This window comes from Globicephala melas, chromosome 3, assembly GCF_963455315.2.
Source record: "Globicephala melas chromosome 3, mGloMel1.2, whole genome shotgun sequence".
NCBI lineage: Eukaryota > Metazoa > Chordata > Mammalia > Artiodactyla > Delphinidae > Globicephala > Globicephala melas.
The window spans coordinates 51,559,777-51,584,024 of record NC_083316.1 but is presented as its reverse complement, the minus strand read 5'-3'; the positions used below and the strand labels follow the sequence as shown (position 1 = coordinate 51,584,024).

At 33.1% G+C, this 24,248-nt stretch overlaps 1 protein-coding gene across 1 annotated transcript in view; it reads left to right on the top strand.

The window, feature by feature from the left end:
* ADAMTS6 (ADAM metallopeptidase with thrombospondin type 1 motif 6) overlaps positions 1 to 24,248 on the top strand; it is a 273,337-nt gene that overhangs the window by 148,132 nt on the left and 100,957 nt on the right. The window contains exons 10-12 of the mRNA XM_030844206.3: positions 3,112 to 3,258; positions 11,751 to 11,892; positions 23,381 to 23,488. Of these exons, the coding sequence (XP_030700066.2) occupies positions 3,112 to 3,258; positions 11,751 to 11,892; positions 23,381 to 23,488 (397 nt within the window). The remainder of the gene's footprint in view (positions 1 to 3,111; positions 3,259 to 11,750; positions 11,893 to 23,380; positions 23,489 to 24,248) is intronic.

Genomic DNA, 24,248 nt, shown 5'->3' with positions numbered 1-24,248 from the left:
TATGTACCCTATTGTTTATTTTTCAGTTGATGTCCAACATTTTTTATGTCTAACTAATTGCAAAGGATAGAATTTCTAGACTACTGCAAAAATTAGTATGTAAAAAATAAAAACCTCCTTTAAATATACCTGATTGAATCTAAATGCCATAGCAATTTGGTAACCATCATGATGCATTTTAAAAATACACTAACAGGGGACTTCCTTGGTGGTCCAGTGGGTAAGACTCTGTGCTCCCAATACAGGGGACCCAGGTTCGATTCCTGGTCATGGAACTAGATTCCACATGCAGCAGTGAGGATCTCGCATGCTGCAACTAAGACCCTGTGCAGCCAAATTAATAAATAAATAAATATTTTTTTAAAAGATTATTTAAAAAATACACTAACAGCTTCTTCTTTTATAGCCAAAATTTGCATATTTTTCCCTCCTTTAACTCAATATGTCTGCTCTTCCTTTCCCTCCCAGAATATCAATCCTAATGTATATTTTAATATTTCTTAATATACTTTTAAAATATGTTTTTATGCTTAAAAGTATTTTTAATTATATCAAATATCTCTGTAACAAAAAAAATTAAGTTGCAATTACATTTTTAAAATTTCCTGTGATCATAAAAAATATTTTTCTGAATTATATGTTCATTACATTACAATTATTAGTTAATAATTGATTAGAAGAATATATACATATTATGAATTTTAATAATTAAATGTAAAAATAAAGTTTTTGTTAGAAGATGTATCTTTAAATGTATATTTTCAATTACTGCCGTTACTTCATTACTGCTAGAATGAGGCAGGATTTTAGCACCAATTCAGTTTCTTTATTTTGTTTCTATAGATGTGAATGTTGAGAAAATTGGATCACATATGTAAATAGATAAGATGAAAGGAATTTATTATAGAAATATCACTCAGTTCTTTGAGCTCCTTTTGAATTCTTTGTCAAAACGTAACCATGGTGATCTATCATCAAATTTTTTAACAACCCATCAGCTGTTAATTTGATTATATCTTCCTATAAACTTGATGAAAACAAGAAACTACATGTTATTTAATCAATAAAGTCATTCTTTTTCTCAGTGCTGACCCTAAATGTTTCCAGTTGTCTCTTTCCTTGACACCCATTTTTTATAGCCAAAGGCAATGAACTATTGTAAAATTATGTATGACTGAAAGATAAGTCGTTCTTTTATAACGTGGGAGAAATATGATTTCAAAAGAAGCTTTACGTTTTTTTTAGAAAAGAGTAAGTAAGGAAGTTGGGAATCTCAAAAGTGATTTTCTGAAAGCTATCTGTGCCTGCCTACAGCTATCTTAACATTACTCAGAGATTTGTATGAGACTACTGCTGAAAGGAAATAATATTTTTTAAGCTATCAGTATCATCATTTGAAAAGAATCATAGTAGTAATCACATCATAGCATCAACCTTTGAGAGAAGTGTAGAATATTAAGCTTATTGAATTATAAATTTATAGTGAGGAATTTTTAATGTAAATCTATAGCTGATTGTTTTCACAGAATATATGTCTAATTCAACAAACAGTAAATTCCACCATTATGTTCCTAGAAGAGGTTGACTTGAGTGTGTTGATGTCAAACACAAGAAGGCTAAGTATTGATGTTCTTGGAAGGTTATTTGGTTATGTGGAAGGGCTCTCATATGATTCTCTTCCTTTGCTTATGTTAGTCCCTATACCTGAATTATTAGTTCCTCCTCCCTCCTCCCGCCATACAGGGACATATTATATGTCTTTATTATAGCTCTTTTATATTGTATTTATGAAGGCCAGTTCATTCACTTTCCTGAACATGTCTCAAATCTAATCCCACTTCTCTATCCCGTGCCCTAGTTCAGACCTACATCATTTCTTAATTGGGTATCATCTTCTCTCTGTGCTCCCTGGCTCAATTCTCTTTCCACTCTATTGTTTCCACCACAGAATTACTATAATGATCTGTCTAAAATACAGGTCAATTCCATATTTTCCTACTCAGAAATCCTCAGTTGCTCTTTCTGATAAATCTTCAAAGTCTGTACACTGCCAAAAGTATCAGTATTTACTTTCATTTATTATCTTGTGATTATCTGTTCTCAACTATCTCTCCAAATTTTTCTCTAGCAACTATTCTTATCTGTATACTCATATCTGTATACTCACGTCACACAAATTACTTATTCCCTTGAACGCATATCATGGTGCATTTATTAGAATGTCACAGTGGACACAATAAGGATTTTTTTAGTGATTTTCACCTAAACTTCTGGCTATTTGTGATGAAAGGCTTAAATTTATTCATATGCAGTAGGTAGATCCTTTTTTATTTATCCATTTATCCACAGAAAAATTTTATGATTTATCATTGAGATGTGTTTTTAAATCACATTGATAACACTAAGCATGGCTACAGGACACAGGAAAAAATGACAAAGAAAAGCTTTAAAAAATCAGGGAGGCCATGGTAAAGAAAAGGCTATATTCATAATCCTTAAATGTATCAGGATTTTTCAAAAGGTGTTTTGAAGACACATACACACACAAACATAAATTACATAATGTATTTAATTCTCCTTTATCCATATTAATAAGAAAAAGAACTTTTATGTTTGGCCTATAACCTAGAACTCTATGGGTCGTAACTATCTTTTCATAATTCCCTTTTGGATTCAGCAAGTGAGGTAGCTTGAACTCTAGCATGTTAGAGGTAGGTTCTACTAACAATTTCAACACTTATTAACTGTGTGATCTTTAATAGGTTAATTATCTTTAGTAAATCTCAGTTTTTCTCATCTATAAAGTTAGAATTAATATATATCCCCTCTCTGTTCAAGGAGAGACTGTATCATATGAGATAACATTTGAGAGTATATGATAAATTTAGAGAGATTTAGAAATATATTGTATCATTGAATTATTCCTTAATCTCTTTAACATTAATTCTATATTTCCTTAGAGGACCTGGTCTATCTTGATGGAAGCCGTATGTTGATAAGGCTAATAAATGATCAAATAAGGAAATAAAGGATGTATTGAGGGTTTGTTTGTTTTATTTTTTCTTATTTTGTTTCTTTTATGTTTCTTATGTTTCTTCCTTGTTAAAACAGTTTTGGTATGAACCATGATGGAATTGGAAATTCTTGTGGGACGAAAGGTCATGAAGCAGCAAAACTTATGGCAGCTCACATTACTGCAAATACCAATCCCTTTTCCTGGTCTGCCTGCAGTCGAGACTATATCACCAGCTTTCTAGAGTAAGTAATCTCTGGAGAGTGATGATGAATTGCTCCAGAAGTAAGCCATTGATAGAAGCCTAATATGTAGTGCTTCAAACTTTGCATAATGAGTAACTTTTATAGGGCCCAGTGTTCCCATATTTCAGGCTGTTCCCAAAATACTTTACTATATCATTGTGGCAAATTTTCTCCTGCATACTCAAACAGAACACAAACTGAACAGATTAGGGGAACTGAAGCGAGGCTGTAAAAGGGGTTGATGATGTGAGTGTTAGAAATGTTAAATAAATGGGAAGCAATATCAGAAAGAATTTAGATTTATATAATTTAATAGCGCATAAGCCAAGCTTTAATTCAGTGATTACATATTTCACTTTGTTGGTAAAAAAACTAAGTTCTATAGGAATGCCAAAGTATCTAATAGTAACAAACAACAACAACAAAAAACCAACGCCCAGGAAATGAAAATGAGAAAATGAAAATTTGTCTTTGAAAATTTATTATAGTGACTCATCTTTTCTACAGTTTGAGAACTTCTTTGCTGGTCCTTTAACATATATTCCAAGAGTCTGGTTATTTAAGTATGAAGAATATAAATTAGCTCAGGTATAACTATGTTTAGGAAAGCAGATGTTTTTCCACATGTCATCTGCATCGGGCTCCAGGATTAGACTTTGGAAACTGATAGACTTAGGTCTCACTTCCTAACAGTGTGACCTTGGACATTATTACTTAACCTTCCTAATATTCAGTGACCTCATTTGTTGAGTGAATTTAGGTAGTAATACACACATCATCAGGTTGTCATGTAAATAATTATGTATAACACTGTAATGTATATAAAACACTTAATAGACATTCATTAAGTGGTATAGTATTATTTTAAATAATATCGAGGTTTTAAGCACTATTGCTCTATCATTACCTTCAACTAGTTTGTGCCATTTTTTTCTGAGGAGGAGGAGAGATTAAATACTTTGTGAAAAAGTGAGTCATACATAAAGTACAGGCAAGCAACAAAAATTCTTTTTAAAAATTGTCTTTGTTCAAAGTTCACCTTAACATGACTATAGTGTAAAATTTTAGAATTCAGATAGGTTATATAGGGCAACACTATTCATTAAAATTTTGGTTCATATCTGCTAATAGCCAGATTATATTCTTAAAACTTATAGTTACATATTTTTAAAAGCCACAAACAAGAGATTTTCAATTACCTAGCACAATGCTTTACTCAATCAAAGATCAAAAGATAAATGTTTAAAATGGACTCTTTTGAATTAATTAATGTGATGATGAAATTGAAGGAATTAGAAATTTATTTTAGAAGGTAGCTCTTCTGAATAACCATACTATAACCTAACAATTTTTAATGTTAGTAATAGATTAATTATAACACTGTACTTGCCTTGTGCCAAAACTGGGTAAAGGACTATAAAGATAGACCACAGAGAACTTGTTTGACATCTTTTGGTAGTAATTAACAGAAAGTACTAGCAATATCATTTTCTGAGATGTTTTTAACGAGATCATATAACCTAAATATTAAACATTGTTGAAGATCTACTCTCCCCAGAAGTCAAGCCAGTCTGGAATTTCTCCCTTGACTTGGCACATGTTTTTATAATGGAATCTTAGTGTCTACCACCAGAAAGACAAACTGTATGCATGCTCAGTATTCCTGGGGATTTTTGAAGGCTTTCCTCCACTTGCTTTTTTTTTTTTTTCCCAAGTACCATTTCTCTCTCCTCTATCCTGTTTCTATTGCACAGCCCATTTTCCTAGGACAATCTCTGTATACTAAATACAAGGACCGGTTTTGATTTCTTGCCAGACCCTGCCTAGTTAAAGCTCTATGAAGGCCATTAAACTCCAAAAGGGAATCCCTAAATTGCTGATAAAATACAGTCAAGAAATCACCACTGGTTTTGTCAGAGATGTAAAATTATTACTAGTTGCAATAAAGTGTTCAATTGAATTAATTGAAAGAATTAATCCAAAAAGCATTATGTAAGCCTTATTGCCTCTTTGCATTTTCTATGTGTAAGCATGATTAGTGTTGACAGGGTTGTCATGGGTTTAATTATCCTGTATTTTATAAAAATATTTCTGTTGTGCATCCTCATGGGAATGCTCACAAAGTTAAAGCCATTAGTAAAAGATAGATGTGAAAGACAATGGGTAGAGATTTTGGGGAAAGTTGGTGCTTTTTTTTCCCTCTTTAATAGTAAACTGAACAACTCTGTAATCTGACCAAGCAATAAAGTTTTTTTAAACACAAGGCCCTTTAAAAAGGTCAGTTCACTGGAGCACAAAGACATAATAGTAACTTTCTTGAATTTCTTTTTTCCTCTTTATTAATGCAGTGGACTTAATTGCTTTAACAGCTATGTGTGATATTTTAAAAAATACAGTGATATTTTGATCAGGGATTGAGATTACATTTATGTTTTATAGTTGGCTCAAAAAGAGTCATAACATTTTATTTTCGTTTCTCTTCTCAAGAAAAAGAAATCTTGAAAGATGAATTGTTTAGGAACTGCAGCCCAGCCAACAGAATGCATACTTTTCTCTACTTAGTGACTGTATAGGCCAAAGATGATGGTGGATTTTAACAATGAGCTTTCTATGATTTATAGAGATTCACTATTCACTATGTTCAACTGAAAACAGTTTCATGGCCTTTAAATGCCAATAGAGTAAAAAGTCTCTCGTGTCATTCTGAAACACTAGGTGCTATTGATCAATCAGGAGATGGTGTTTACCAACTCCCAATATTTTTTTTCAGATTTCTTAAACTCGGTGATTCAATAAGTGGTTCATGAATCGCCCAGAAGCCGTCCTGATTAAATAATAAAGAACCCATTACCGTTAAAATGGACGTGTTATGCCAGCTTCTGATGTTTTCGACGACGGCTTTGCAGGTAGTGTCCTTCCTATCTGCCTGCGGGACTTATTTATTTATTTATTTACTTATTTATTTAGAAACTAGAGAAGATGAACCTGGTGTTATGGCTCACACTCATTGATGTCTGTGGGCTAATTTACCAGGCAGTGGAAGGCAGCCAGAAGTAATTTAGGCCAGTTTTTCATACATTTTCCACCACTCAGTGGTAGTACAGAGTAATTTCATATAGTCTTCAAAAATCCTGGGGCCTCTGTGAATCAACTCTTGCTCTATTTAAATTAAAGTCTGTTATATTGTTTGAACTGTCAGAGATCCATAGCAAAATTTCCTACAGTTCCAAATTAAATACAGACTAGCCATTTTCACAGAAAGGATGGAAGCTGAAAAAAAAGAGAAGCAACATTATGGTTGAAGATGAACTAGGTAGAAAAGTAGAGCTGCAAGAGAAGTGATATAAGATGAACAGGACAAGCAAGGTGCTTACAATTCCTCTATACCAATTACCTTTGAAAGTCGCTATCAATAATTTATTAGAGAGAAAACAAATTTTATAGTTGGGACCTCTTTTTTATGTGGAACCCCAAAACAGCTTAGCAAAACAGATTTCTCCTTCCATTTATCTGACACATTTTGGGACTTCACTCTAACCCATAAATATCTTTGATAAGTCATAACTACATATGGAGAAAAAGAGCATAACTTAGTAAATGTTACTAGAATAGTGTTTGTATATTGGAAGCCTCAAGTTCAGTTGTATTCAAGCATCCTAGTCATATAGAGGGCAAGAAAGAAAGGTCTGACTTAGAGTAACTCATTTTAGAAGGTAATAATATTGTTAATTTTATGAAGATTGATAGAGCAGTTTATGAGAATGTAGTAGGTAAGACACTTGACTTGCCATAGATGAGTTAACCTAATTCATTTTTGCTTAATTTAGGTATATTAGCACAATTTTGTGGGAAAAAGTAGGAGATGGTATTATCTGTTAACTTTTTGTTGTTGTTGTTAAGAAACTGTTAAGATATGTACAGGGTTATATAGAAAGATTTATTTCTTAAATTGACCCACTGTGTTGTAGACTGAAGGTCTGTCCTTTATAGTATAATTGTTTAAGTGAAAAATAAATCTAAAATTTCAATTAGGAGTATGTCTTCATGTGTTCTGGAAACAAAGCCAACAGACCGTATTTTACATAAGGATCTGTAAATTTTCATTGAAGACTCAACTCTGGCTCATGTACCTATTTTTAAGGCTAATTTTTGAACTATGTAAATAAGACTTCTCTAATTAGAAGTAGAATACATAAAACATGACTTTGCTATCATATTGCAAGGATTCTGGAAATGTAAACATACTTTGATTTACTAATTTCATAATCAAGGGAAAAGCATGTTCTCAAACTAATAGACATTTTTTTGCCTTGTTTTAGAAGCATAAACAAAAGTAGAGTGTATTAATTCAATAATTACCTATAATGCTGTAGATATTAATCAGGATTGGGCTTTTAGTTGTGAAATATATGCTGCTAGGGAATTAATCATAGTTCCACTTTTTATGTACACAGTTTTGTTCAGGACAAGTATATCTATGCTTAACAACAGTAAGTTGTAATAATATCTCATATATGGAAACTACAGTGTTCTTCATTTCATTTATTAATGAGTGAGGTTTATGTTTTCTAAGTGAAAAAATTCACATATGACACCAGGGCACAAACCAGCTATACTTAAAAGTGGCATTTTATGAGAAAATTCAAGATGATTTATATATAATATTACCACTATTAATTTGAAAATAGTAGCATAAATAACCCTAGGCTCAGTATCATAAGAATTGTATATTGATTAACTAGAACCCTAGATTAAATAAAAATTACTCAGAACTTCTTTTTGTTAAAAGGAGACAATTACAAAATATAAGAAAATAACTCATATCTAATATTTTTAAGAAAAGCATTGGTATCAGAAGACTATACGAAAATGTTTATATCAGCATAATTTGCAATTTCCAGAAACTAGAAATAACTTAAATGTTTATTAATAGAAGAATGGATAAATAACTGTAGCATAGTCTTAAATGGAATATCAAAGAACAATATAAATGAGCAGCTTACAGTTAAACACATCAACATGGATGTGTCTCACATTCATAATATTGAGCAAAAGAATAAAGTCACAAAAGAAAACCTACAGTATGACTCCTTTTATACAGAATCCAAGAGCAGGCAGATGAATAATTGGGAGATAAATAATTACTGAGAAAACCAAAGAAATTATTATTTTAAAAATCAGAATATTTGTTAATTCTTGGGGAAACAAAGAGGAGTATGATTGAGGTTGAAAACTGGGAAATTTTCTAAGGAAAAAAAACAAAGAAAAGCACTCCTAGGGTTATATATACATCTCTCAGATTCATGTCCTCTACCTTCCATACCTATATCTGTGATATTTTATAATGGTAATTGATGGTACAGAGGCATGAACATATCCAGAATTATTATCTTCTAAGAGTTAATTAATAATTGTGGTCTATAGATTTAACTTACTTAAAAGTAGCAGGAAAGTGGCAGACAAGTTTTAGTAACATTGTGCAAAAAAAAAATATTTTCGTAGCTTAACCCTCAGTTAAGAATTAAAGTATGAAAACTATCTCACCCCCCAAATACTTTAATCAAGGTTTTACTGTATGTAATGTTTATGGTTACCAGAAGGAAAATATGTAGTACATTTTCTACCCAAAATGTACAAACAGTTTAAATCAACCTTGCACGTATCCCACACTTGGTATCCTGGAGCCAATACTAGTAGGTAAGACCCTTGACTTGCAAGCATTGATATTTTGTACAAATATAGCCAAACCCATTTTAAAAGGTCTTTGTTGATGCCATATTCCTAAATACATGTTCATTATTTAAGGATCTATATAATTTTTCACTTATTGTATTTCATACGGTGTTTTGTTCTTCTGCAAAAATACACTGGAAGAGAGAACGAGACGTCTAGATATTTAACTAGACCACATTAATACAAAGCAATAGTTATTTCCAAAGAATTGAAACACAAATCACTTTTGGGATAGACTTTCTCAGAAGAATTTTCTCACAGGTGACCACAGTGCATGCCATTACTTCGTCGTCTGGAGGCTCCTGCAATGGTCATCTGATTTGGTATTTTTTACAGAACGTGAACCGTGATTTGAAGACCATTAATACCTGGGAACAAGAACTTTAAATGAAGCAATTATTCTTGCTTCCTCCTGGGTTAAGCCAATTCTCAGTTTGCTATCAGGAAATAATTTTTTCCTCAGGTTATTTTTTCCTCAGGATCCTCAGGTTATCCCAATCTTAAACTCTTTTTGGGGGTCCACATACTTCTTCCTCTAAGTTTTTAGGTTAATTTTCTGTAGTAATAAAAGTAATAATGTACAATAATTTTTAATGGATTTTGAGTTGGTGCCACTTAGGTGAATATATCTTATACTTTCTTTGTTATGCTATTGGCAAATATTTTTATCTGTAGGATCCTGTACTTAAGTACTTCAGTGCTTAAAATTTTCCCAATGATTTATATAGAACTTAGCTTGATATTTTATTTTTATTATATATTTAGCTCCTTTCAGATAGACTTTTATAGTTTTGTTGTAGATAGAGATGAAACTAATATTTTAGGAGGAAAATTAGGAAATTAAACTACTAATACAATTATCTCATAAATTCTTCTTCCATTATACTTTTTCACATTGACCACTTTATCACTAACCTTAATAAAAATTTTGAGTTTACTAGTAGAATTACATTTGCCTAAAATTTGCATACCCATATATTTTACATAATGAAATAAAAAGAACTTACTATTTTTTATTTATTTATTTATTTATTGCGGTACATGGGCCTCTCACTGTTGTGGCCTCTCCCGTTGCGGAGCACAGTCTCCGGACGCGTAGGCTCAGAGGCCATGGCTCACGGGCCCAGCCGCTCCGGGCATGTGGGATCCTCCCGGACCGGGGCATGAACCCATGTCCCCTGCATCGGCAGGCGGACTCTCAACCACTGTGCCACCAGGGAAGCCCAGAACTTACTATTTTTAAAATTCACTTAGAAATAGTTTTTCTTGCTGAGGTGAGGTACACGACAATTTCTAAAAGTACAAAAAACAGAAAATAAAAAGCAGTCTGTCATGAAATCTGGATAGTTGGGTGAAAAAAAATTGTTCTCAAAAAAAAAAAAAGTTGTTCTCTATTAGTTAGACACCTAGAGCAGTGACAAATGAAATGATTATAATAGCCAATAATAACATCCATGTATTCAGTACCACATTTAATACTCCATTTAAATATTTTTATTGTTTAAAAAATTAATCAAGAGGGGCATAAATGAAAGAAAAAGGGCATAAAGAAGATAATTTTCTATCCTTTGGGTCTTTGAATCTATCACCTTATGCATAGTATGGTTCAGTTTTTTAAAGGTATTTATTTGCTACTGTGCAAATATACATTTTTATTTAACAAATTTGCTTTTGCATTTTAAGAATATGATAAAATTTTAAGTGAATATGAAACATTATTATGCATGGTTCTTTCTTACTTACCTATAAATGAAAATTTGTACTGTCCTAAATAATAGTTGAGGAACTTCTACTTGTGAAATTATTTTCCTTTGGCAAAGTGGATGGAAAAGATTTGGAAAAAAAAACACAAGTGCTGGCACAATTGACAGGAATGTTGGAAAAAATTTTTAAATGTTGGCATAGGAATTCTTTAAAAATTCTAACTTACTCACATGTGAAATGAAAGTAAAAAAGCATCTGTCCTATTTTATGCACACTGACTAAATAAAAATGAACAATTATATTTAGCAAAGTATAAAGCTGTTTAAACTAAGATATTCTCTCTGGCTTTTGGCGATCTTTATGTTATTTGTTCCACTGAATTAAAATATTATGTTTGAGTGCAAGCATACTTTGAAAAGCAGAAATTATAGAGAGAGGAGAACATTCTCTTTTCCAACTCTGATGATCCTAGATGAAATATGAAATTTTTGAGAGACTAAACACTTCTAATATACTTGAGAGGACAACTTTGGATCTTGGCCTCATCTGTCATTCAGCCCATTTGTTATTGAAATATTTCAAGAAGCTTTGGACATGTCTTACCACAGCATCTCTTGTTCTGCCCAAGGTGGAAGTATATAGATTAGGTCTTTAAGGATCACAACCACAATTTTTTTTCCACATTTTATGTTTTTGATTCTACTACCAGATGTGGTTATATTTCCACTGAAAACAAACAAGAAGCTTAGAGCAGTATGAAATTGTTTTGATTCCTTCAGAAATTAGTTTAAATCAGTGTTTAAAGGCCAACATGACATTTTTAGATTGTTTTGTGAGATGCTTATATTGTGTCTTGGTGCTGGAAAAAAACTATTGGAGCTCTTATTCAAGTTTTAGTAAAGATATTCTATTTTGCCATATGATTATTTATTTGTAGAATATATTGTTTTTCATGCATCAATTATTAAAACAAAGAGCTCAACACATGGTTTCATAACTGTGATTGAAATAGTCCACAGTGTACCTAATTTCCTTTGATCCTTTATGTTGAACAGTTCAGGCCGTGGTACTTGCCTTGATAATGAGCCTCCCAAGCGTGACTTTCTTTATCCAGCTGTGGCCCCAGGTCAGGTGTATGATGCTGATGAACAATGCCGTTTCCAGTATGGAGCAACATCCCGCCAATGTAAATATGGGGTAAGAAGTCTTAATCCTTATGTTTAGTCATTTATATGTGTTTTTCATGACACAATTGTTAAGATGGAATTTTAATGAATGTAGTTTACTTCTGGTAACAGTATTAACACAAATATGGCCTTTAACACTGCTCTTTTTCTGATATAATTTGTACAATATCTATTTCTAAATGTTTGAGTAATCCTTAATTAGACAAGTTTCAAATATCTTGTGAGGGTTCTGGGCAGAATTTTAAAATTTTCTAACGTATTCCTTTTTTAAGTTCTGAGTTTACAATACCAACTTATGTTTGTCTTTGAAATATTACGATTTTGAAACCTCCCTGACTCCCCACCTTTTCTGGTACTCTAATAATTGGGTTAAGGGCATTTTTACTTTGGCTAGGAGCCTTTATTTTAACTTATACTTTTAGTACCGAGTCATTTCAAGTTGCTTTATCCACTGCCCACATTCTAACACGATAACTGAGTGCGGACAAGATGACATTAACCCAAATAGAGAAACAAGGAAAATTGCTATGGAAAAAAATGGAGGTATAATGATTGACTCTTCTTGTCTGCCTAAAAAAGTCTCAGTGTCTATCTCAAAAAATGTAAAAAAAAAAATTCTTTTTTAAGTTTCATAGAGAAATATTTCAGTGTCTAATATAGGAAGATGTTCATAGTAGATACACAATAAAAGCACGTTGAGTGAAAGAATAGGATTTTTAAATGAAGGGTTTGTCAAAAAAATTGAAAATACATTTAAAAAGCAAGTTTAAGGCTTAGTTCCAACTTTTACGCAAATAGTGTATTTAAAATCCCTTTTTAAAAATCATAACAATAAAAAGAATTAAGTTTTAAGGTAGTTAAGACTAAACAATATATGCGTTGTACTGTACCAATTATTCTTCTTGGGTACAGTGCAAAAGAAAGTGATTCTTTAAAATATCCCTTGAATGACAAGTATATTATTATTCCTAGTAGGCTTTGGCAGCACATTTTGTGCACTAGATTCAAAGATTGTGTGCAACTATCTAAAGATCTAGAGCCTTGAGTAAAACTTTGGCATTTCTTGTCTCTCTGTGAAGAGTCTGTACTTGTTTCTTGTTTCTGTATGGTTTTAGTTTCTTTTTTCCCTTGGCTTGCTTTTTCCCTCAGAAAAAGTCAGTCAAACTTTAATCACAGTCTTTGTATATACTTGTAGCTTAGTAGGTTGAAATTCATGATCAAATGTGATTACAGATTTTCTGTTAGATTATTCTCATCTATGGTCTCTCATTTCTTTGTTAGCAAGTGAAAATGTTAATCTACGTTTAGTGCTATATATTACTAACAAAGTTTCTTGGGTTGTAACAGATTCTTTACAACCACTTACACCTCTTAAGCTTGTGCCTGAAAAATTGGGTTTACACAATTGACAGCACACACACACACACACCCCCAAAACACACGTGTTTTATCTGGATTATCCCTAAGATTTTAAATGATTCTAAATGCTACTTTAGAAAATAATAGTGGCTTGGAAGGTGAGAATCCAGACAGGTAAACAAGTCATACTTCTGATGGAAGCTGGAGGGAAAAACAAACCAGCCCTGATTTAGATGTCTATCTGAGTGTAGTATCCTGAGATGAATGCTGAACACAAGCACTGGAGGTTTAGAAAAGCACTGTAGCCTTTTAGTGAGGAGATATATTTGGTGTTGAAGCATCATGAAATGATCCCTCTTTCAACTAGCAGGTCTCTAATGATGATGTCAGGGAAGATTTTAAACAATGATCTGCAGAACGACCCAGAACTGCAGCAGTGGTCAGCTTTCCATCTCCGTCATGTGGTCATTGTGGGGACTATCAATGACTACATCTGTAGTTATGAAAAATCTTGCCTGAATTCTTTGTGAGTAGGTTCATTAATATACATTTGGCAATTTACCAGTGGAACAGAATAGAGACCCAAAAATGAACCTATGCATATACGATCAACTGATTTTCAATCAGGGTGCCAAGAATACACAATGGAAAAAGGATAGTCACTTCAATAAATGGCTTTGGAAAAACTGGACAGCCACATTCAGAAGAATAAAACTGGACTCTTATCTTACAACAGATGCAAAAATTAACTCAAAGTGGATTAAAGACAAATGTAAGACCCGAAACTATAAAACTACTAGAAGAAAATATAGGGGAAAATCTTCTTGATTTTGGTCTTGGCAGTGATTTCTTGATATGAAAAGCACAGGCAACAAAAGTAGATATAGACAAGTGGTACTACATCAAAATAAAACGCTCTGCACAGCAAAGGCAGTCAACAAAACGAAGAAGCAGTTTATGGAATTTGGAGAAATTATTTGCGAACCATATACCTGCTAACAGGTTAATGTCCAAAATGTATAAGGAATTCCTACAGTTTTAGCAAAAAAGCAAGTAATCCAATTTAAAAATGGGCAAAGGAACTGAATAGACATTTCTCAAAAAAAGATGTACAAATGACGAACAGGTATATGAAAAGTTGCTAAACATCACTAATCATCAGGAAAATACAAATCAAAACTGCAATGAGATATCACCTTACACCTGTTAGGATGGTTATTATACAAAGAAAAAAGATAACTAGTGTTCACAAGAATGTGGAGAAAAGAGAATTCTTATACACTGTTGGTGGGAATGTAAATTTGTGCAGCCACTGTGGAAAACAATATGGAGCTTTCTCAAAAAATTAAAATTAGAACTACCATATTATCTAGGGTTCCTACTCCTGGGTGTATATACAGAGGAATTGAAGTCAGGATCTTTGAGTGTGTATTCTCATATTTATTGCAACATTATTCACAATAGCTAAGACATGGATGCAACCTAAATGTTCATTGACCCCCAGCAGATTTTACTCAGCAACAACTTTTTACAGCGAACAGCAGCTAACTTGTTCTTGAAACCTTTAGAAAAAGAGTATGACAAGCATGCAAAGTGCTTTTCATTTACCTGGCACATGGCAGATATTCTATACACGTTTCCCTTTCCTCTGTGAATATCTATGTCATCCATGATACCATCCTATATAGCTGATATGCTAATAGTGCTTTAGGAGAATCTGAGCCATCTGTACTTTGGGGACCATGTTAAGATACTCTAAGGGTCACATTTTGACTCGTTCTCATCCTTCAATCTCAGCTCACATGCAGTTTCTCTTCAGAGAGATTTTCTCTCTGATCCATCTGTATGCAAAGGCTTCTCCCATTTACTTACATTTATGCTCCCAGTTAAAGCATAAAGGAAATTATGCTTTTCATTTCCTTCATAGCACTTATTACAATCCATAATCATTTTGCTTATTTGATTGCTTGTTAATAGTTAAATGTGATCTTCTAGGTAAGGCCTTTCCTAACAACCTTATCTAAACTTGCGCATGCATGCATGCACACATGCACACACGTACACAAACACACTCATTTCTTGTCATTTTTCCTTGCTTTATTTTAATCCTTACCATTTGTTACTTTCTAACATACTATGTATTTTACTTGTTCATCTTGCTTACTGCCTGCCTATTTATTCATGGCTATTTATAAAGTGAGTAGCACAATGCCTGCCTCATAATAGGAGCTCATAAAATATTTGGTGAATAAATGAGTGAGAAGAATTATCTGGCAAAGAGAGAGAGGAGTAAATTGATACAGCCACTATGGAGAACAATATGGAGCTTCCTCAAAAAACTAAAAATAGAACTACCATATGACCCAGCAATCCCACTACTGGGCATATACTCTGAGAAAACCATAATTCAAAAAGAGACATGTACCACAATGTTCATTGCAGCTCTATTTACAATAGCCAGGACACGGAAGCAACCTAAGTGTCCATTGATAGATGAATGGATAAAGAAGATGTGGCACATATATATACAATGGAATATTCCTCAGCTGTGAAAAGAAACGAAATTGAGTTATTTGTAGTGAGGTGGATGGACCTAGAGTCTGTCATACAGACAGACTCTGTCATACATACAGAGTGAAGTAAGTCAGAAAGAGAAAAACAAATACTGTATGCTAACACATAATATGGAATCTAAGGAAAAAAATGGTCATGAAGAACCTAGGGGCAAGACAGGAATAAAGACACAGTCCTACTAGAGAATGGGCTTGAGGATTTGAGGAGGGGGAAGGGTAAGCTGTGACAAAGTGAGAGAGTGGCATGGACATATATACACTACCAAATGTAAAATAGATAGCTAGTGGGAAGCAGCCGCATAGCACAGGGAGATCAGCTCCGTGACCACCTAGTGGGGTGGGATAGGGAGTGGGGGAGGGAGATGCAAGAGGGAGGGGATATGGGGATATATGTATATATATAGCTGATTCACTTTGTTATACAGCAGAAACTAACACAACATTGTAAAGCAATTATACTCCAATAAAGATGTTTAAAAAAAAAGAGAGAGAGAGAGAGGAGAGAGGACCTTTGTGAAGACCATGAGGCTGTGTATTTGAAGAGCTGAGAGAAGGCCAGTGAGGCCGAAGCTCTCAAAGCAAGCATCATATACATGAGGCAAGAAAAGAGTAGGATCCAAATTACAGGCCATGTTAAGAATTCTAGGTTTTTAAGAGCAATGGAAAACTACTGAAAGATTTTTAATGAATGAAACCAAGATAACTTATTGATGTGCAGAGAATCACGGAATTTCAAAGACACATTATCTTAGGAAACAAATATGATTTTGTAATCTGGGAAAACCATATTGTAAAATTGATGACTTTTGTAAAGTGATCTATGTCCTCTTCCCTTCCCTTTTCTCTTCCCCTCCAAAAACACCCTACACAGAGTACTAAAGCAACTCTGCCACTGATAATACTCCCTTATAGCAATGCCCTTGTTTTTCTAGGGAATTGCAGATTTACTCTTATTTTATGGAAGGGTGCTGCTCCATAATTTTATGAAATGAATGGAGGTGTTTATGTACAGAAGTATGTGGGCTCCATAATTTTGACTTTAATATTGCAGAATCTCAGTGTATTGTGGTGGAAACAGAACATACAAAAAGAAAATATGACATTACTTTGGAAACTTTAAGACTTCTCATTCATTTTGAATCTTTCCAGAGGAAATATGTTTGTGGCAAGTGCTCTATTTTACTTACAGATCATTAAACTTTTTAATGTTTCTCTTCTACATACCTCAATTAAGTGATTAATGGTAGAATAATCTGTAAATGGCTAAGTGTACTACATTTGTTCCATACTTTAAGTTATGAGAGATTTTTAGGATCTAATATTAGACATGAAAGATCAAGGGAATATATATGTTTATATATAAAATTGGTTTTATTAATTTATAGTAAGAAATGTAGCCTCTCTGTTTATATTCGGTCAACTGTACTGAAATCTGAACATTTTATTACCTAAGGAAGTCTACCCGGTAGACAAATTTATTATCAAAAGTTTTTTGGTAAGCATAGAATTAAAATATAGGATAGTATAAATTATTTTTATTTAACATATTAATTAATATCTTTAATAAGCATGCCATCAAGCTGTGTCTGCCTGAAGTATAGCTCTTTGGAGTAAGGGTAACCTGCTAAAGATAAGATATATTTGAGTTCTCTAATCAGGGTATTATCCCTGTGGAGTATACTTAAGACAGACCTCTTTTGTCTCTTAGACTCAGTTTTTAATGTTTTCATGGTTACTCCCTTTGTTTATTATTTTATCACTATCAATTAGCTAAGATTCAAGTAATTTTTGCTTTCTGATTGAGAATCATTCCAATAGAAATACTTTATTAGTCTTTTTAGGGTACTGTTGGCTACCTACCAAATTTTATTTTATTTTGTTTATTTTTTTTGCGGTACACGGGCCTCTCACTGTTGTGGCCTCTCCCGCTGCGGAGCACAGGCTCCGGACGCGCAGGCTCAGCGGCCGTGGCTCACGGGCCCAGCCGCTCCACGGCATGTGGGATCTTCCTGGACCGGGGCATGAACCCGTGTCCCCTGCATCGGCAGGCAGACTCTCAACCACTGCGCCACCAGGGAAGCCCCCGAACTTTATTTTTAAGAGATGCAGATAACTTGGGAGAGGATAATAGTGAAATACTTAGAAGTACATATAAGGGAAGTTTAAAGAAATTGAGTTTGAATAGCCTGTGAAAAAGAAAGCTAAATGTTGGCTTCAAAATCACTTTCAGGCTTTGGAACATTTATTATAGTTTGATTCCTGGTAACAAATTGTTCTCCTTCCCCACCAAGAGCATTAAAAAACACAGTCGCCTTAATTTTTACAGCTGGAAGGTTGTAGATTAGGTGGTAGGAAGAATTTCAATTATTAAATATTGAAATTTTGTACTGAGGGAGATTGTAGAATCACTTTTCTTGAGGATTTTAAGGTAGCATAAATATTCTACAATATGGTTTGATATGGGCTTAGGGAATAAAAGGTATGGAATTGTTTTAACACCTCAATATTCTTTTGGAGTCCAAACATATATATCAGGCATATATACTTGACAAGAAGTTGACGTAATTTTTATTTTTCCTTGAATTTCAAGCCAAAATCATAGGTTCATAATCATTTGTGTTCTTAGAGATCAGTAGTTTTTACTCTGGGTTTGCTTCTTAGAAGTATTTTTTTAAAACAAGTTAATAATTTTTAACCCTTTCAAATTGATAATTAATTGTTTAATCTGCATTTCTAGATTAGTTTTTTGTTTATATATGTATATATGTGTGTGTATTTAATGTATATATAAAATACATATATAACAAAAAATATATATAGATATGATCTTTTTTTTTTTGCCTTTTTTAGGATCTCTTGCACTTAAATTACCCACGTAACAGGATTAACCTATTTAAAGCTGAAATAAGGGTGCATTATTCTCTTTCTTCAAATGACTACTAAATACCTGGAGTCAGGCCACAGGGTCACCATATGTTGGTTTTCAATTTTCCTTTGTGTGATACAATGATAAGTAACCTTTCTAATCACTGATGCTCCTTCTTGACTTCTTCAGTGCTCTGCTCTCCCCCTGGGCCATCATGATCCTTTATTCCGAATAGCTGTGGAGAGATATTACCTATAGGATAATGAGGACAAAGAGAATATTTCATATCCAGAAGCAAGGACCAAAGATGGCCTAGGCTTTAGGGTTTCCCAAGGACAGAAAATTTGTGTGTATATCTTTATTGATCTTTACAGTTGTTTAAAAAATTTAAAAAAAAAAACCTCTAGCAATAAAAATGCCATTTTCTCTTCATATACTGTTTTACTTTCTTAATGATACAATAGTTGTGAAATGGTTTTGCGCTTTTATGATATTCCTTGCCCCCTTATGTAAACTGCAAATTTTAATTTTCCCAGGTAAATCAAAGGGCTTTTCTTCCCATTTTTTAGCATCATTTAATAGCTATTGTTACTTGAAAAGAATGGAAACATTAGAAAAGATAATCCTAATTTCTTTTATTGTACTGAAAGGATCTTTGACTGTAAAATAATCAACTATTTTATTCTGATCAAAGGAGCCTGAGTTCAGTTCTTTACAAAGTTATTTTCTGAATATCAGGTAAATTATTCTTCATTAGGTAATTACTTCAAAACCCTCTCTATATATTTTTAATTATGATTTATACTTGCTAATATTTTCATTGTTATTAATGTTTGCAAACCGTGTCATTCATTTGAAAAATCAAATAGAATAGAAATCTGGAAGTTGATATTAAAGTTTTAAATAAGTAGGAATGTTTTAACTGTCTTGTCTTTTGGAAAACCATGGAACACTTTTGAGGAGTATGTTAACAGTATCCTTAAGTGGTGATGTTACATTTAGAAGTTCCAATAATAATAATGTATAAGTTGGTGCCTAAGTTCATATATTGAATGGATATATTATGTATTAGTACATAATAGTCTTAATTTGAGATATCGTCCTTTAAAATACGGTTAAAGGTAGAAGTATATTACGAACATTTAGTGAGTTTTTGTATTATGTTAAAATACAAGTAAACCTTTACTAATCAGCCTTAATTGGCCAATGACTTTATTCAATTTTGATACATTTAAAAGAAACTGAAAGTAGCTTAATTGTGTGGAGATATTTTGGGCATTGATATCAGACAGCTGATTCAAATCCAGATTTAGTTAGGATTGAAGCAAATTGCTAAGTCTTTCTGAACCTAAGTTTCTCATGATTTCTAAGATAAGAAGATTGTCATGATGATTAAATGAGATACAAAGATGCCTAGCACAGTAATTAACAGTATACCCTGAAAAAATGTTAGTTTCTTTCTTTTTTTTCCTGCCTACAACATTGCTGCTAAGAGGTTATTTAGTGTATGCTGGAGTATCTCCAGTGATGGGAAATTTCAGTTTTATCTTATGATTGTTCAGGTCTGACTTTTGGAAGATTTTCTGTACATTGAACTGAAATCTGCATAGCCCCCAGCTTTTTTAAACCTTTTATCCCCAGTTTTATTGAGAAATAATTGACATAGATCACTGTATAAGTTTATGGTGTACAGCATGATGGTTTGATCAACCATGGTCTAGGATCTAGCAGTTTAGAGAAAGAAGGGTATTTCTGAAAGTATGAAATTGTTCTCAGATTCTTTCAGGAAGTGTACCTCTTTCTCGGTAAGAAATAAAATTTTCTTGTTTTTTGTCTTCCAAGAGAATATTTTTTATCTTGGGATTCTTAATTGGGGTATCAAAATCTTTCTGCGGTACGCGGGTCTCTCACTGTTGTGGCCTCTCCCGTTGCGGAGCACAGGCTCGGGACGTGCAGGCTCAGCAGCCATAGCTCACAGGCCTAGCCGCTTTGTGGCATGTGGGATCTTCCCGGACCGGGGCACGAACCCGTGTCCCCTGCATCGGCAGGCAGACTCTCAGCCACTGCGCCACCAGGGAAGCCCCTCAAAATCTTTCTTAACCAAGTTAAAATTCTAGATGAGAGATCTATTTGAAAACTCTTCAGAGTCTTCTCCCAGACTAGCTTAACATCTTGAGAATGTTTCCCATCCTTAGATTTCTAGTCCCATACTTTAAACAGCAATCTGAGAGTACTTAATGCCCTAGCAGAATTCAAATCCCTGAGAGCCCACTAACATAATAAAATCTTTTAAAAGCAAGAATCAAACTTTCAAAATGTGTCATTCCCTAAAGGATAAGAGGGCTTTATCAGAGGACTGTATTGTGAATCTTGAGATTAAAGTTTTGGAAAGAGTATCTTGAGCACTTGCCATTTTGGGTAGAGATTTTCAAGGCATTTTTGGAAAATAGAGTTTCTATAACTTGACTAAATAGTGTGTTTTCCTAATAGGTTCTATGAATACTGTCCTTTTCAATGATAGAATTTTCATTGCATAGTTCTGTCTAAAGAAACTTTAGGCTTCTTTTACTTCTGTCTAAAGTAATCATAAAATATCAAGAGGATGGTCCAGGATTATGGATAATTTTGTTAGCAATTTCCTAATACATTGTGCTAGCAATGCGTCTCTGTTTTTGTGAACATATTTCTCTTTGAATATGAATATTTTTGATACATGGGATCATATTTTAAGAGCATAAAATGGTAATCCTACTGCTTTTAAAATAAACTAAGAGAATATATTTAGGAACATATAGTAAGAAACCATCTCCTATAGAAAAGGAAGAATAAAGTAGTATAAATAACATTCTCTTTAAACAGAAACTGAAGCTTTGAAAGAAAGAATTTGTAATACCTTGGACTGTAAGAACAGGAAAGTTTTATCTTTATATTATGATCCACAGCACATGTTTTTCTTTTCTGATGTTTTAACTTTATTCTAGCTCAGTAGTTCTCCACATGGAATTTAAAGCAGATGAATAAATTAGATATGATATATAAATTTTGAAAAGTATTTTAAAAGTCTAATATAAATTTTATGTCTCTTTCTCTGCCTGGTGGAGTGGAGCACCCTAAAGAGGGGCCCAAATAGATTCTTTCCTTTTGCTATACTCTGTGAGGCATCTCCATTTGTAGTAATGGTTAACCAGTGAATTCAGTGTTACCGCTGTATTTCTGAATTGTGTTTATGTGACATAAATTCTTTTTAAAATTTGTAATTAAGATATAATTGACAAATAACATAATGTTAGTTTCAGTTTACAACATAATTATTCAATATTTGTATATATTGCAAAATGATCACAACAATAAATCTAGTTAATACCTATCACAATACACAGTTACAGACTTTTTTCTTGTGATGTGTGGCATAAGTTCTTACAATTATGTTTTGAGAATAAAAGGGCAGTTGGGGAATAATAGCAATAGAATGAATGTTATATATAAATGTGTCTTTACATTCAAGATCAATATATTTTGCGCTTCCCTGGTGGCGCAGTGGTTGAGAGTCCGCCTGCCGATGCAGGGGACACGGGTTTATGCCCTGGTCCAGGAAGATCCCACATGCTGTGGAGCGGCTGGGTCCGTGAGCCATAGCTGCTGAGCCTGTGCATCCGGAGCCTGTGCTCCGCAGCGGGAGAGGCCACAGCAGTGAGAGGCCCGCGTACCGCAAAAAAAAAAAAAAAGATTAATATATTTTTATTGCAAATATGTATTTTTTACTTAATGGTTCCAGTTTAAATTAAAAACCTTTAATATCAGTAATGATGCTAGTCGACAATCATATATAACAATAAACTGAAAAATTTGAGTATTTTCTTCAAAGCAATCTGTGTTTTGGCTGTTCAAAGACTTTACTTTGGGATATGTTGGACAGCTTATTTTAAAATCTGATAGATTAATATAAGTGTGAACAAAATGAGGTATTTTATATTGCCAACATTACAATAAGTGTAATTCTCCCATGGTGAGGTGGGATAATGAGAAATCATAATAAAGAAGACAAAACAGCGCCAAATAACATCTGAAATATATCAGTTATGGAAATGGCACATAAATAGCAGCATTTGTTCAAAACCAAATTTCCCTTTCATGAAAGTGGGCTACATTGATGAACTAAAAATAACATTGCTAGATTGTTCTTTAGGCATTTATGAATTTTATAAATCACTTCCTGTCCATTCCCGTAGTGTCTCTCTTTCTCTCTTTTTAAAAAATACACTTTATTTGAATATTTCAGTAGGACTAGGAAATCACCTACTTGGCCACTCTATTAGTAATTGGAAAGTTTGTGCTATTGTATATTTTGGGGAGTAATAAACATATATTTCCTTTCTACATATTCATTCTTTCTCACTACTCTTCTCTATTAATGAAATTTCTGCACATTATTTTACAAAGATTCTAATCAGTATTAAAAACTAAGATATACTTTATCCACTGAAATAAGAATCATAAAGACAAATATTAAAATGATTTTGTGAAACGAGTAACCTACCTTCCAGAAGGACCACCTCCAAAATCCTCATCTATGATGCTTCAACAACAGCAAGAGACAAGTAATGCTTAGTATTGCTTATATACTATGGGTATTTTTATAAAAGAGTGGACATGATTTTAGTCTCTACTTCTGATCAACTTGCTTTTGCCTTCTTTCCTAGGAAGTGTGTAGAGAGCTCTGGTGTCTCAGCAAAAGCAACCGCTGTGTCACCAACAGTATTCCCGCAGCTGAGGGAACACTCTGTCAAACTGGGAATATTGAAAAGGGGGTAAGCTCAAATGATTCATTAGCTATTTAACATGTAGACTAAACTGATAAATTTCTGGTGTTGATATTCAACCACTAGGGAATAATGCATACTAATTAAAATGTGCTTGAGAAAATAATAAATTCCTAGCCTAATGAATTATCTTGATATCTGCAAATATGCATTGTTTAGGAAAGTATAGTGAGCATTTTCTGGGTCAGTTTCACCTTTCTATATGTATACGTTTGAGTTATATTTGCACAAAAACGTTCAACAACAATCTTATTTAATAGAGTCTGTTTAGTCATATGTCTGTTTTTTTTCCGACAGTATCCAAGAAAATTATGTGATCCTAAAGTAGATTTTATAACTATGGTCTAATGAGTCACTTTTGAATTGCAATGTGAGAGAAAGATCTAGTAGTAGAAGAATAGTTAATTTATTGAGCATAGAAATTGTTGCTAAATAATTTTCAGTTTCATCAGCCTAGTTTTCAAAAACTATAATTATTAAGAAATGTTCAAACAGATAAGAATATTTTAGCCTATTCCTGAAATTCTTTAGGAATTGCTATATATGTGGATTCTAAAATTTATTGCTATGGCCTGAATTTACAACAATAACGACACTGTCATCTGTTCTCAGTTCTGACTTCTTCCATGTTAGTTGGGCTAGTTTCAAAAAAGATTACACTGAATTTCAGCTTGCAATCTGACGTTTAAATAAAAAGAATGAAAGCTTTTGGGCAGCTGTCACAGTTTATTAATCCTTGCTGACGGCT